The sequence below is a fragment of the Scomber japonicus genome, chromosome 24, assembly GCF_027409825.1.
Source record: "Scomber japonicus isolate fScoJap1 chromosome 24, fScoJap1.pri, whole genome shotgun sequence".
Classification (NCBI taxonomy): Eukaryota; Metazoa; Chordata; class Actinopteri; order Scombriformes; family Scombridae; genus Scomber; species Scomber japonicus.
This window is the reverse complement of record NC_070601.1, coordinates 5,891,885-5,905,016: the sequence shown is the minus strand read 5'-3', so window position 1 is coordinate 5,905,016 and position 13,132 is coordinate 5,891,885. Positions and strand designations below refer to the sequence as shown.

General features: G+C 41.0%; 2 protein-coding genes across 2 annotated transcripts in view; both read left to right on the top strand.

Moving 5' to 3' along the window:
• The first annotated feature begins 177 nt into the window (after window positions 1–177).
• On the top strand, window positions 178–4,533 carry LOC128354498 (glycerol-3-phosphate dehydrogenase 1-like protein). The gene is made up of 8 exons (XM_053314722.1): window positions 178–273; window positions 1,014–1,191; window positions 1,795–1,935; window positions 2,164–2,302; window positions 2,461–2,573; window positions 2,707–2,940; window positions 3,052–3,158; window positions 3,913–4,533. The coding sequence occupies exons 1-8, from the start codon at window positions 233–235 to the stop codon at window positions 4,007–4,009; spliced, it is 1,050 nt and encodes a 349-aa protein (XP_053170697.1). The 5' UTR covers window positions 178–232; the 3' UTR covers window positions 4,010–4,533.
• Window positions 4,534–12,439: 7,906 nt separating this feature from the next.
• The window catches only part of LOC128354493 (nck-associated protein 5-like), a 128,850-nt gene continuing 128,157 nt past the window's right edge, over window positions 12,440–13,132 (top strand). Inside the window, exon 1 of the mRNA XM_053314718.1 lies at window positions 12,440–12,570. Within this exon, the coding sequence (XP_053170693.1) occupies window positions 12,440–12,570 (131 nt within the window). The remainder of the gene's footprint in view (window positions 12,571–13,132) is intronic.

The following is a 13,132-nucleotide window of genomic DNA, read 5'->3' as shown; positions in this document are numbered from 1 at the left end:
TGGTTGAGTTTTATGATATCAAACTTTATCTATATGGTGTAAAATGAAAGTAAACGATACAAGACGGTGGTGATACGTTATTATGTGATTCCCACTTAGGAAAGAGGTGTATCCTGTGTTGTGTGTGTGTGAAGGGGAGGGCTGAAACAAGCATTTTATAGGGCGTATGAGGAAGTTATTGCAGACGACGATCTGTAGTTTTAGACGAGCTGTAGCTCTATCTACTTTCAAAATGCCTGGGAAGAAAATCTGCATCGTCGGATCTGGAAACTGGTAACTTGGCCTTTGTGTGCATTTTTCAATAGACAGACACGTTGTTTTAGTTCATTGTTGTATGCAGTTTAAACGAATCGCGGATCTTGCAAGTTTAGCTGATATAAACCTACTCATACCGGCGTGTAATGGTTGCAATGTCTCCTACTTTAAAGTACTAACCAAAAGGAAGACTGCTTTTCTTTTCAAAAACGCCCTGATACCAATCTGAAGATCTACAAGCTGCAACACGTTTGTATGAGCTCAAATAAAAGAGTCGATGAGCTATGAATTGTCTAGTGACTCACAGCAGCACCGAATGTTCTTTGTAATGCACTTACTTTTTATCTCTTGTGGCACCAGTAAGGATATTACCATTGTTGTGTGTCTGGATTCATACCTCTTTAACATTTTTGCATCAGGGACCCCCTAAGATATTTAGATGTTTAAATTACAGAAAATGAACCCATAACCAAAATAGTCATACCTAGAATTATAGTGAATATGAATGATTTCCCTTTTTTGTTAGGGACCCCACTTGTAGAGTCACTACTCTAGAGTCTATGTAGATAAAATGAAGTTAAATGCAAACCAATTCTCGGTTTTCAAGCATTAAAAATGACCCAAAACCTTACAGACCTTTTTTATTTCCCTAGATGGTTCCTGCTCCTTGGAGGTTTTTGAATGCTGTTTGGATTGTCTGCTCACATCCTCTCTCTTTCTCTGTCTCTGTCTCTGTCTCTCTCTCTCTCTCTCTTCAGGGGCTCCTCGATTGCCAAAATCATCGGGCACAATGTCAAAGCATCCAACCGGTTCGACCCAATAGTAAATATGTGGGTTTACGAAGAAATGATTGACGGGAAGAAGCTAACTGAGATCATTAATACAGAACATGAGAATGTCAAGTATCTTCCAGGTCACAAGCTGCCCAGGAATGTGGTAAGTGTCCCAGCTTAATGTGGGTCTGATAAGCAGTATTATCTTTAATGACTAACCTCATCAACAGGTTAAGCAATTCAGCACAATCATGAAACACAGTTTGATTGTACAGTTAAAAAAAATGCACTGATAAGATAACTCGACTTTGGCCCACAGAGTGTGTGTCATCAGTTTATAAGTGTACTCATCATTCAATTAAATTACACAACTAAAGTATCAAGTGCAAAATAAAACTATTTAATGGCAGGAAACTATATATCATATGGAATATGGACCATTATGATACATTAGGGGTGTATTAATCATGTCCTTGTAAATAACCAGGCAGAGTGTAAATGATTTGTTGTCATGTTGAGATATTTTGCAAGTATTAGTTTTCTCTGATCTCAAACATTAATTGTAAATCAAGAGAAAGAGCTTCTCTGTAGGGCTGTAATTTTATTCTTTTAACATCTGCTCTTCAAGTTTTTAGATATTTTTCATGTATTATATAGTGTTGTTGTTATTGATGGTTAGTAACAGTAATCAGTAAACAGTTAAAACTATGGTGTCATATGTACTCATACTGTATAAGGGCTAATTTTGTTTTCAATGTCCCAAAAGGTGGCCATCCCAGACATCACAGAGTCTGTGAAGGGTGCAAAGATCCTTGTCTTTGTCATCCCTCACCAGTTCATCAACAAACTCTGTGACCAGATTAAGCCTCACATCACAGAAGGAACCATCGGGATATCACTCATCAAAGTGAGATCCTGTCATTGTTCATCATGTCTGATTTCTTGACAGTAAACAGGGGAAAAGGGGAAATACTGTCACTTGATTTTTGTACTGTATTTTTCTGCTGTCATGGCATCACAAGACCTCGTAGTTGAGCAATTACCACAATGATATCTATTATTGTTATTACCTCAACGTGACCCTGCCTCAGCCAGACGTTGTGCATGGTGGTCTGAAACTGTCTCAATCATTCAGGGCATTGATGAAGGACCTGAGGGATTGAAGCTCATCTCAGACGTCATCCGAGAGAAACTAGAGATTGAGGTCAGCGTCCTGATGGGGGCCAATATCGCCAGCGAGGTGGCAGACGAGAAATTCTGTGAAACCACTATCGGTTAGTCACTGATTTCATTATTGTCGTGATGATTTTTTGCATTGTTTGCATGCAGATGGTGATCTAAGATTGAAAAGAGGATGCAATGTGGTCGTCACTGGTTACTTCCCTGTTCTACCAACATTGAGTTTCTCTTTACAAAACTTCATTCAACACAGGGTCAACAAATGAGGCAAACGGCCTCATCTTCAAAGAGATGCTTCAGACTCCCAACTTCCGTATCACTGTCGTACAGGAGAGTGATATAGTGGAGCTGTGTGGAGCTCTGAAGGTAAAGACATCCACACATTATGAGTCCTGAAAAGAATGAAACCCTTAAATTGTTACTACACATTAATACAGGATGTTAAGAGGCTTTGAAAGCTAAATGTTGCATATGCATCCGTTTATTTATGTCTTGCCAGAACATTGTGGCAGTAGGGGCTGGATTCTGTGACGGCCTTGGTTTTGGGGACAACACCAAGGCAGCAGTGATCAGGCTTGGTCTGATGGAAATGGTTGCCTTCGCTAGGCTGTTCTGCAAAGGCCAAGTGAGCTCTGGCACCTTCCTGGAAAGCTGCGGTGTGGCCGACCTCATCACCACCTGCTACGGTGGAAGAAACCGCAAAGTTGCAGAAGCCTTCGTCAAAACATCCAAGGTGACAGAATGAGTCACTGCTACTTTTTTTTGTTTGTTTTAATATTATTGAGATATTAAGAATATGTCACTAATCCACATTAAATTGATCTCTATATGTTTGGTTCCACAGTCTATTGTTGAGCTGGAGGCAGAAATGCTTAACGGTCAGAAGCTGCAGGGACCACAGACCTCAGCAGAGGTTTACAAGATTCTTCAAAAGAGGGACATGGTCAGCAAGTGAGTACACCTCTACTGTACAAAAAAAAACTCAATAGCTCTTGACCCCAGCTTCATAACTCCAGTTTCCATAACACATGAACAAAAATGTGTTAATGTCAGTTTACTTTGCACCAATTCCAACACACTAATTATGCCTTCTTGAGTATACTCTCTTATATGTTATATGCTTTGATGTCTTGTGGGAATTTTGATGGCCCTTGGGAAATGTATTAATAATTGTCAAATGACCCAAAGGTTGCATGATATTATAGGTTAGCATAATTACGAATAAACATAAAAAGGAATGATTACAGCAAGAAAAACCTGTTTGAATGTTAATTTGGACACATGACTATTGTTGTAAGACAGGCTTTAAAAATTATGAACCTATCCTTTAATCTTGGTTATGTTCCCCGATATTCCGATCAAGATTAGTAACCAATTTAATAATGTATTTTCTATTCTTAATGAAAGGAATAAGAACACATTCATTTCAGGCATGGCCCACCCACACAGGTGTTTTCACTTATCTTGCTTGATTATACCTCTTCTCAGGACTGGGCTTGATTAACATCTCCCTCACTCTCTTATAATATAATTAGGTTTGAACATCACACAGGTTTCCTTTCAGGGTCCATAAAATATATAAGAATTGCAGTCAGAATGTGTTCTTATGCCAGAATAAATGAAAACAGTAGTGCAGTACAGCCTGGCAGATACAGGATATTTGAGTTTATGTAATATTTATCTGCATTTTTGCTTCCTTCCATAGGTTTCCATTGTTCGCAGCAGTCTACCAGATCTGCTTTGAGGGCAAAGAGGTGAAAGAGTTCATCACCTGTCTGCAAAACCACCCAGAGCATATGTGATGTGTCCAGTCTGCAAACATGTTCACTACCACTAGAGGCTGACAGAGATTCATGACATGCATACGCACAATACAACAACTATAACCAAGAGCACTTTCATGAAAGATGTTTTTTTTTTACTGGGAACATTTCTTAATAGAACCCTTTTTATTCTAAGCTTTAAAAGCAAATATTTCTTGATTCCGATCTTATGTTTTGTCAAATGTACTGTGATAATAATTTGGCTCTTTATATGGCTTCTGTGCTAAAAAGTCAGGATATCAATAAAATGATACTTGAAAGCTATAAAAATGTATCTATATTTCAACTGTGGCAGGTATTGAAATATACTACTCTTTCTAAGCCTCTCCACTCCACTTTTATTATTGCCAAAAAAATGCTATAATGTTTATGAGGGTACACAAACATAACACTGTTGTCTAACTTACCTTTTACTACATGACTGTGTTTTCAATCTCAAAATTAAAACTAGGGATGTGTTTTTTACTTTCATGCGGAGCTGTGTCCTCAATAAAAATCAATTCATAAGAAATAACCGTCTTTTCTTTCTTTCTATGAAGAACCAGTGTCGTGTCAAGGACACTATGACAATTGTAATGTTTTGTCACAAGGGGGCACACCATTCACATCAGCATGTCATGGTAGTGATAGATGAAGATGAAGATAGTGCATGTCCATAAACCTCCCTGAGACATACAACAGATAAGACTGATGAGCTGAGAGCAAAGTCCAGTGTCAGCATTTAAAGTGTGTCCTTTAATCTCCATGTGCAAAATACTGCACGCCCCCCTTGATCAATTCACTCAGAAAAGAGGGCTCACTCCTCCAAACAGATACCCACTCCTGTGTTTGCAAGCTATGTGGGTGAGTTGTGTGTCAGATCCCACAGTCTGTCTGCGATAGTCTGAAACTGATTCCCACGAGGACCACAGTAACTCAGTATGAGAAAGCAGATTAAAGAACAAACAGCGTCCTTGTCCTTCCATCTCAACCGTGTTACAGGTCAGACCGGTGAAACCTTTGATAATCTCCCGGCCTGCACTGTCTGTCTCCATCTGTCTCCCATCGCTGTTTCTCTTTGTGTATGTATGTCCATCTTTGTCTGCATCTTTCTTGTGACTGTCTCTGTTGATGGTCCTTTGACCGAAACCTCACTTTCTGCACATGAAATGAAATAGTGCATGTCAATACATTTTTTGCGACAGGTACAACAACAACCTGCACAAAAGAACCGTTTTACATGGACATGACAGGACATCCATGACTTTTTGGGAAAAATGGAAAGATACAAAACCTCTTTTTTCCTCTTTGTCCATCTCACTGGTGCTCTATTTATGAGTAACTTTCCAACATATCTCCCTGCAGGCTCATAGGTCCTCATGGTCACCGCTGTCCAGATCCCAGGACATCAAAGGGTTCACTAGAAAGCCCAGGGAGGGTGATGGAAGAGGCACCAGCTTTGAGAAGGGGCCATGAGGGGCCACGTGGACCTTCCACAGGTTCCCATGGGAGAGCTGGTTCTCCCATGGTCAATGTCCTCTGCGGTGGGATGGCTCCTCTCATCTCATAACAGCTACTGTCATCGGTGGGTTTTGAGGGAGCGCTTAGACCCTTGTGGTGGTTTGACACAAGCCCAGATCCGTTGTTTCAAAGAGAAGGCCCACCTCCAGATGAGACCCAAGCTTGAAAGAGGAGCTTAATCACCACGGTAACTTGTCTGTTGGTACCTCTGACCCCACGCACACATACACCGTCCTCTAATAAGAGGCCCTTTGGATAGCAGAGGATAATAGCATGAAAGCGTGGATTGAGGTCAATGTTAATTTTGATGTATATTTATCTTTCTGATTACCATTTAAAGCCAAAATTGAGGGTTAAACTTTCTCCTTAAAGCTGCACTAGAGACGATGTTACAAGAAAACAGAACTGATTACCATCAAATCACATTTCAAATCTGTTGTTCAGTTTTTAAATGTTTGGGTGGTGAGATGATAACATTGATATCAGTCTCTCTCTTAGCACAACACTGGCTCTGTCCAAAGTGAAAAAAAAAATATGACTCCCAACACCTCCAAAGCTGGCTGATTTGTATCTTTTTTGTTTAAATTGTGTGGTAAGAGAAATGCAAAAACAACAATTTGTGGTTTTAGGGGGGAGTTATGCGCTGGAGTGAAATTACAAAGGAACAACTTTCTACAGAGGAAACAGTCCATATCAAATCTTTTGACAGTAAAGGCTTTCCAGCTGTGGGAGGCAGCACCTCCTGCTCAGCACCAAATCTGCAGACAAAGTTAGCGACTAACTTATGAACATAGTGGAGCATTGAGCTGCTAAAGAGACACATTTGCCACATTGCCTTTGCCTTGCCACTTATTTGCCGAATATGTAAATAGGCAACTTGTTTCGCAAAAAGTTTACCATATCAACTTCATTTAGAGGTAATTATCAGTGTTGTGTTTACAGCTTGTTTTTGCTGCCCACAAGTGGTCAAAAAATGAGTTAATGCAGGTTTAAAACCACTGCATGGATACCACTACAGGTAAGCAAGACAATAAGATTTGTGACTGATCCTTTAATAATTTTTTTATACTAAGGTGATAAATACCTTACCAGTATTGGAGTGATTTATGATGCACATCACTCCACTGTATGTGAAGTTTTATGTGTCAGCCTGTAAATGTGTTCTGCTATTAATAAGGTAGCTAAACTGTATTAATGTGGATTTAATCTCCATCATATCTAGCCAGAAAAACATATTAAGACACTTCAATACATTCCACATTAAGTACGGGTTGTGATTTATGAGGTGTGATGTGACTCGGCTGTTATTCACAGTCAGCTTATCACACCTGTGTCTCCCATGGAACAATGTCTCAGTTGTGCATCCAAACTTCTCCCCAGAGCACTTTATTATTATTATAATTTTTTATACAGAATGTGGGCCACCCCAAACCAGACCACATGGTTCATGCTTTTGGATTTATAGCACCCTGAGAACCTTTACGCCACTGTGAAACCTCACACGCAGACTAATAGATAACTCATAATATCTAAAGGCAAAGAAGTCTTTGTAGTGTAGCATTGTGTTTATATTGTACATCTTTTTACTTCATTATTTATATCTTTATGTGTTCACTACATGTTTGCCTGTGTGAGGGTGTCTGACACAGAAGGGTGAGAGTCTATCCTACATCCTCAGCTAATTACAGGCCCATGATCTCGTCAGCTGTCACCACTACACTCTTTTTACATGTCAATGACAGCCAAATGGGACCTCATATCCTTCCTCTAGCTCATACAATGCTCTCATTGAAAGCATCAGAGATGGGGATAAAACCAAAAGAGAGAAAGCGAAGGATGCCACTCCTCTTCCCAGCTGGCGTTGGCTGAATGGCAAAGGGCACGGAGTCTTGTCCGTGAAATAACAACCACTCCCACTCCTATCCTCAAATCCTCCTCCTCCTCCTCTCACCTTTGGTCCGGTCGTCTTCATCATCGCCTCGGCTTAATCTTAGCACGTTCATGGGGATGTGCACCCAGGCTCTTTCTTTAGGGCTCCGACTCGCCTCTGCCTCCTTTTGTGTTTGCCAGCACTCTGATGAGGGAGAAAAAAGAAATGGGAGGGTTTGTCTTTAGCTTTCGTAGTGTTTGGGGGAAGAGGAGGAGACCTTGGCAAGAAGCCTGGCCGTGGCACTGCATACAAACACAGGGTGAAAACACAAGGCCTATTTGTTTGACTCTCCCATCCTCTTACCTCAGGGAGAGGGGAAAAATTGCATGAGACAGCCATAAGTTATGGTTCGTCCCTCTCTCCCTCGGGACTGCCATCGATTCTACAAACAGCCAGGGGATGGACGGAGACAAGACGAATAGAGGATCCACGTCGGGAAATCATTGACCATAATTCAATGGAATTAACTCAATTTGTACAGTAAAGACTTGGCAGGATGCCCAGCCTTGTTTGCTGTTTAAAAAAACCCTCAGTGAAAAAGCACTTCGATTAAATATGAAATACTATCATCTCTTACGTGAATCTACATCAGGGAGTAACCACGATTTATCGCTACACTATATCTCTAACTAGACAAAGGGCTGACATAGTCAAAGCCGGATAATGTCTCTTCCTTTTTTCCTATGCAGCATTACATCCTGGTTCATCTAAATCTCCTTAGCTTGGTCTCCCGTGGATTCAAACTAGCCGACGTCAGCACAAACCACACAATTCTGTCTGATTTGTGGAAGATGAAATCTTTACCGTATGTACTGTACTTTCCTCTCTCGAGTCCACGCTTACATGATCATAAAGATGCTTTCTGGGGCGGCTGATGTGAAATGGGCAATCGCTGCGTTCCCAGTGCAGCTGCAAATACTGTAACATTGATGTGGCATTCCAACGTGTCAGTAAAATCGCGTGGGCCATGCAAGCCACTTCCTGCTCCCCAGAACAAATATTCACAAGGGAGGTTCAGAACTGTGTCGGATTCGAAGCGCAAAGTAACGGTTTCACAAGTCTGATCATATTCAATATGTTTTCCAGCATTTTGGTATGCAAATTATCCCTAGGCCATTTTATTATTAGTTCAAGCCACATCATGAGTGAGATCATATCAGCAGAATTTCAAGTTGTTCATGTAATCTGCAAAAATAGAAGGGTAGACTTGTCTTGACAGCGTTGTGGTGCATCTACACCTTCGGGAACATCTGGTGCTTCGATTACAGATGCTTGTGGTAGACTCACATTCGAAACATCCTACTGATAGAAGACAATGCGTGTTAGAGGGATCTCCCATAAAACAGGTACACCGAAGGAGCTGTAAGTATTGCAGCGAGCCACAGAGTTGACTGCTTTATGACTGCTCTGGTCGTAACCGCAATTGCAGCAAGCAATCCAAAGGGAGGCATTGTGGTTGAATGAGAAAGCAGCCTAACACGTCTGGAAGAAGATGGGATGATACTGCAGTGGGTATTTATCCATTTATGCATCTGTTTGCATCAATGTGTTTCCTGATGTGTTTTCCTGGTGGTTTGAGGAGAAGTTCTTGCCATATTTGACCGATGAATCTTCAAGATTCCCATCTATCCATTTATCTGTCTATTGCACAGATTTGTCATGTTTTGTGAGTCTTTAAGTATGTTAAAATAAATCCTTATATGGAGAATACTGGTGTCAAGTTGCACCAGTTTGATCTACATCGCCACTCGGTGTTACTTTTTTCTTGTCGAAACAAATTAAAATGTCAAACAAAGGTTAAAATGAACAAAAACCTGCTTGTATGCTTGTAACAAACAAGTTTTTAGGATGTGAAGATGGACAATGCCTGAAGGAAAGTGTTATTGCTGTTTTGGCTCCACTTGAAGGCGTGGTGAATAGCCTGTTGTCACTCAGTGAGATAAGACAAGAAAAGTCATTCAAATGGGGATATGTTCAGTTTAAATGCATTCACCTCTGACCAATCACAGAAAAGTGTGTGTGTGTGGGGGAGGGGGGGGGGGGGCGTTCAGACACTGTTTTACGACCTGAGAAGCACTTTGTTTGAAGCATATTGACCTCTTACTTCCTGACAAAACTGTGTCCAGTAAATTAAGAGCAATTTAGGCTGTGTGGATGTTGCAATGGACTGACTATCATTTCAAGCATGCAGAGGCCAGTTTCCATACAGTTAAAATGTGAATGTAAAAAAACTATCCCTGATATCTTTAAATATGTTGACCATGTGTAGACAGCAGTGAGAAAAGTCAACCTGCACAATGTCACCAAAATTAATAAATTATATGGCTCTTGACCTGGAAGGGGTGACACTTTCTTCCACCGAGCACATGCATAGCTGCAATGGAAAGGACCAGCATTTCCTCAAGTCGTAGCGTGAATAGTAAATGCTTTGACGGGTCTCCTCGCATCCTCTCTGAACTGCTACAGAATATATATGGCTTTCCTCTTCTACACACCGATCGTTTCCTCAGTGCTCCTGCAGGGCTCTGACCTGTGACATGAAAGAGTTGGACCTCTTGCCTGGAATGGATCCGGATGTGCCGCGGGTCAAGTCGTATTCGAGGATCATTAGCCATTACCTCCTTACTGCACACATGCACATCAATGCACGTGCAAGGGGTTAAAAGGGACCAAAATAGGAGCTTGATTTTGAACTGGAGCAGCTGGTAAATAATAGTTTCTGCAAATACACCATTAACCTGACTTGATTCATGCCTCTCAAAACTCACCCTGAAAGGATTCCCATCATGCCAAAATGATGAGTTGAGCTCCTTGACAATAAATATAAAAAATAAGAGCTAAGAGCTGAAGTGTTTTTCTTGCCTTACCTCAAGATAAGAGCATATCAGAGCGAGTGGGGGAGGACGATATGGAAGGCATGATGTGATTTAAGAGGGAATGGGGGATTTAAGGTATTTCTTGACAAGATGAGCACACGTGAATACACAAGACACACATGACAGCTCTCATGATGTACAGGTAGCAAACTGCACCTGTCAGGCATTTGAGTTTACAAGCGACCTGTAAAGAATTCAAACTAATAGTGCTGACAGTGAAGACATTTATAGTATAATTGAGACCAAAAGTGATGGCTGCAACTATCTTTGACATTGATCTTGACTTTTCCCAAATGCAACTTGTACAGACAGATTATTTGTTGTGCAAATTGAAAGTCTCTGCTCACTGAATTGTTTAATTTAACTTTTTTTTATATCTGGCAGAAGCAATCCTTTGATTTACTACATCTGCTCTTTTCTGTTGGGTTAAAGAATACATCACAAGCATCCAATTAAGCAATCAAAGATTTCCATTATTAAACACGAACAGAAAATGACACGGTCAATCTCCTCATATTATTCTCCTTCATAATGTTTGATGCCAATCTGTATAATACAATGCTGCCTTTTATCCGATTAGCTCCTGACATTTAGATTTAATTGAATGCCAGTGATGAAAGGACGACCTGGGATCATGTTCTTTTCTCAGACCGACTTTTTCTTGCCTATAGCTTCAAAACAGCTCAGAAATTTTAAAAAGATTTTTTTTTCCATTGAACTTCATGACATCATTTATCTTTCAGCTCTCCACAGGCCAAAGTCTCCCAATGTCGCCTGCCTACTCGGTCTCAGTCCGTCTCTGTGAGCGAACAATGTTGCAATGCAATGAGGTTATAGGGGAAGAATGCGACAACAGAATGGAATTACTGGAGAAATTATTGCATTTGAGACCACAAGGAATGCACCAGAGATGGGCTGAAGCGGAGCATTTGTTCACAGTGGTTATGGATGTCAACTTGTGGGTGGTTGACGCTATAGCTGAAGAGCTCTGTCACTCAGGCAGCAGCCTAAGAAACACAAAGTTTATTTGAACTAAATGCACTTTTGAGTTTGATGCACTCTTTAAGAAAAAAAAGCAAAATAAGCTAAATGCATCACCTGGGTTCGGATTGATTTGACATCTTTGTGCCTTTGTGGGCTACGAGGATGGGTAGCAGTGAGGAATGCAGTGTGCTAAGAAGTGCCCTGCAGAGAGGCCAATGAAAAGCAAAGCGCTGGTGGCTCCCGGCCGGTGAAAAGAAGTCTACTTGGCAGTAAAGCTGAGAGTCATGTGCCTCCATTTAAATGAGAACGCAAGAAAGGAAAGGGAGACAGGCGAGGGGAAGGAGAGAAATACAGGCTGAGCTAAGAGGCTGGGGACTCTGCCAAGCCAAGACACTTGAGGAATGCAACAGCAGCAGCAGCAGCAGCAGCTCTCCCTTCGCAGTAATACCATTACAGTTACTGCTATCTGAGTCAGGAAAATAGCTCTACTAGTCTAGTCAGCAAGTCTCATAGCCAGTGTAAACAGATGACAGGTAACACCCTGCACCAAAGAGAGAGAAACTGTAAAAATCGAGCACTGGGATAGAAATTTGGACTCCTGACCAATAAATTCCAAGCATAGCGGTATTTGTTTTGTGTGTGTTTACCTAAAAAAAAGAAGAAAAAAAAGAAGAAAAGCATGCAAGCTCGTGTCCAAGTTGTTGGTGCTTGCACATAGCAGCACGTCTGTCAACCAAGTGTTTTAGATGCAAGTGAGCGTTGTCTTGTCTTGTCAACGTCTGTGGAGTTGTGTGTGTGTGTGAGAGTGTGAGGCATGTGGTGTGAGTCCTCCAGCCCTGGCAGTTAGTTAATAAACACAGGCCTGTCAACAGCTGCTGGTGATGTAATGTGGAACTTCTCCTCACTCTCCTTATCCTCCCGCCCCACCCCGCCTCCCTGACTCCCTCCACAACCACCACCTCCCTCCCTCCCTTCTATTTACAAGTCTTATTGGGTGTTGCTGCAGACTTCCAGCACTGGCAGCACAGATAGTGTGTTTAAGACTCTGTGTATATGTGTGTGTGTGTGTGTTTGTGAGTGGCTTCCCCCTGCAACACTTCCTGGGGAATTTACGACAGCATGTTTTCAGCTGCCATCAAAGGAAATTCCACATCATCACGCTGTCTTCCTAACCAAAACACCTCTGAGAGTCTGGGAGCTACAGAGCTGGCTACAAACCTGTTGAGTGGAGAGGATCCGGCCGGTGCAGAGTAAGTTTGGATTCCTGCTTGTTTGTCTTTTGACATTATGGGAGGCGGTTTTTGCCTTCATTCATAGCCTTTGAGAAGTGAGAAACTGTGAATGCAGAACACAATTCAAATGAAAATCAGGCCTGCAAAGAGTTTCAACAGTGTGCAAAAACTGACAACTAATCTCAATTTCACAACATCTTGCTCCTATAGTTCCAGTTCGTCTTCACACACAAATTATTAAACAAGTAAAGTGTATTAGTGGGTAAAATGGTCGGTATGGCCATTTAATCCTGGTTGAGCACCACTCAGGAATAGCACTATTCAAACACAGACACTATTTCTTGTAATCACATAAAGTAAATAAATTTAACTTGAAATATTACAAAAAGAGCCAGTTAGCTTTTCTAACTATTCAAGAATTCAATTCAGCACATCGCACATATAAGAACAATCAAACATACAAACAATAAAACATGATAAATCACACAAAGTATGGGAATAGAATACTGGAAATACCAGATAATAGCAAAAAAAATACAAAAAATAATTAAAAGTACAAATCTTAAATTACTAAAGTTCA

What these genes read in the sequence shown, in the direction of transcription:
- LOC128354498 (XM_053314722.1), top strand. Translation starts at nt 233, where the DNA reads ATGCCTGGGAAGAAAATCTGCATCGTCGGATCTGGAAACTG. An exon ending in CCTTCGTCAAAACATCCAAG is followed by an intron (nt 2,941 to 3,051) that starts GTGACAGAATGA and finishes TTGGTTCCACAG; the next exon opens with TCTATTGTTGAGCTGGAGGC. An exon ending in AAGAGGGACATGGTCAGCAA is followed by an intron (nt 3,159 to 3,912) that starts GTGAGTACACCT and finishes TTCCTTCCATAG; the next exon opens with GTTTCCATTGTTCGCAGCAG.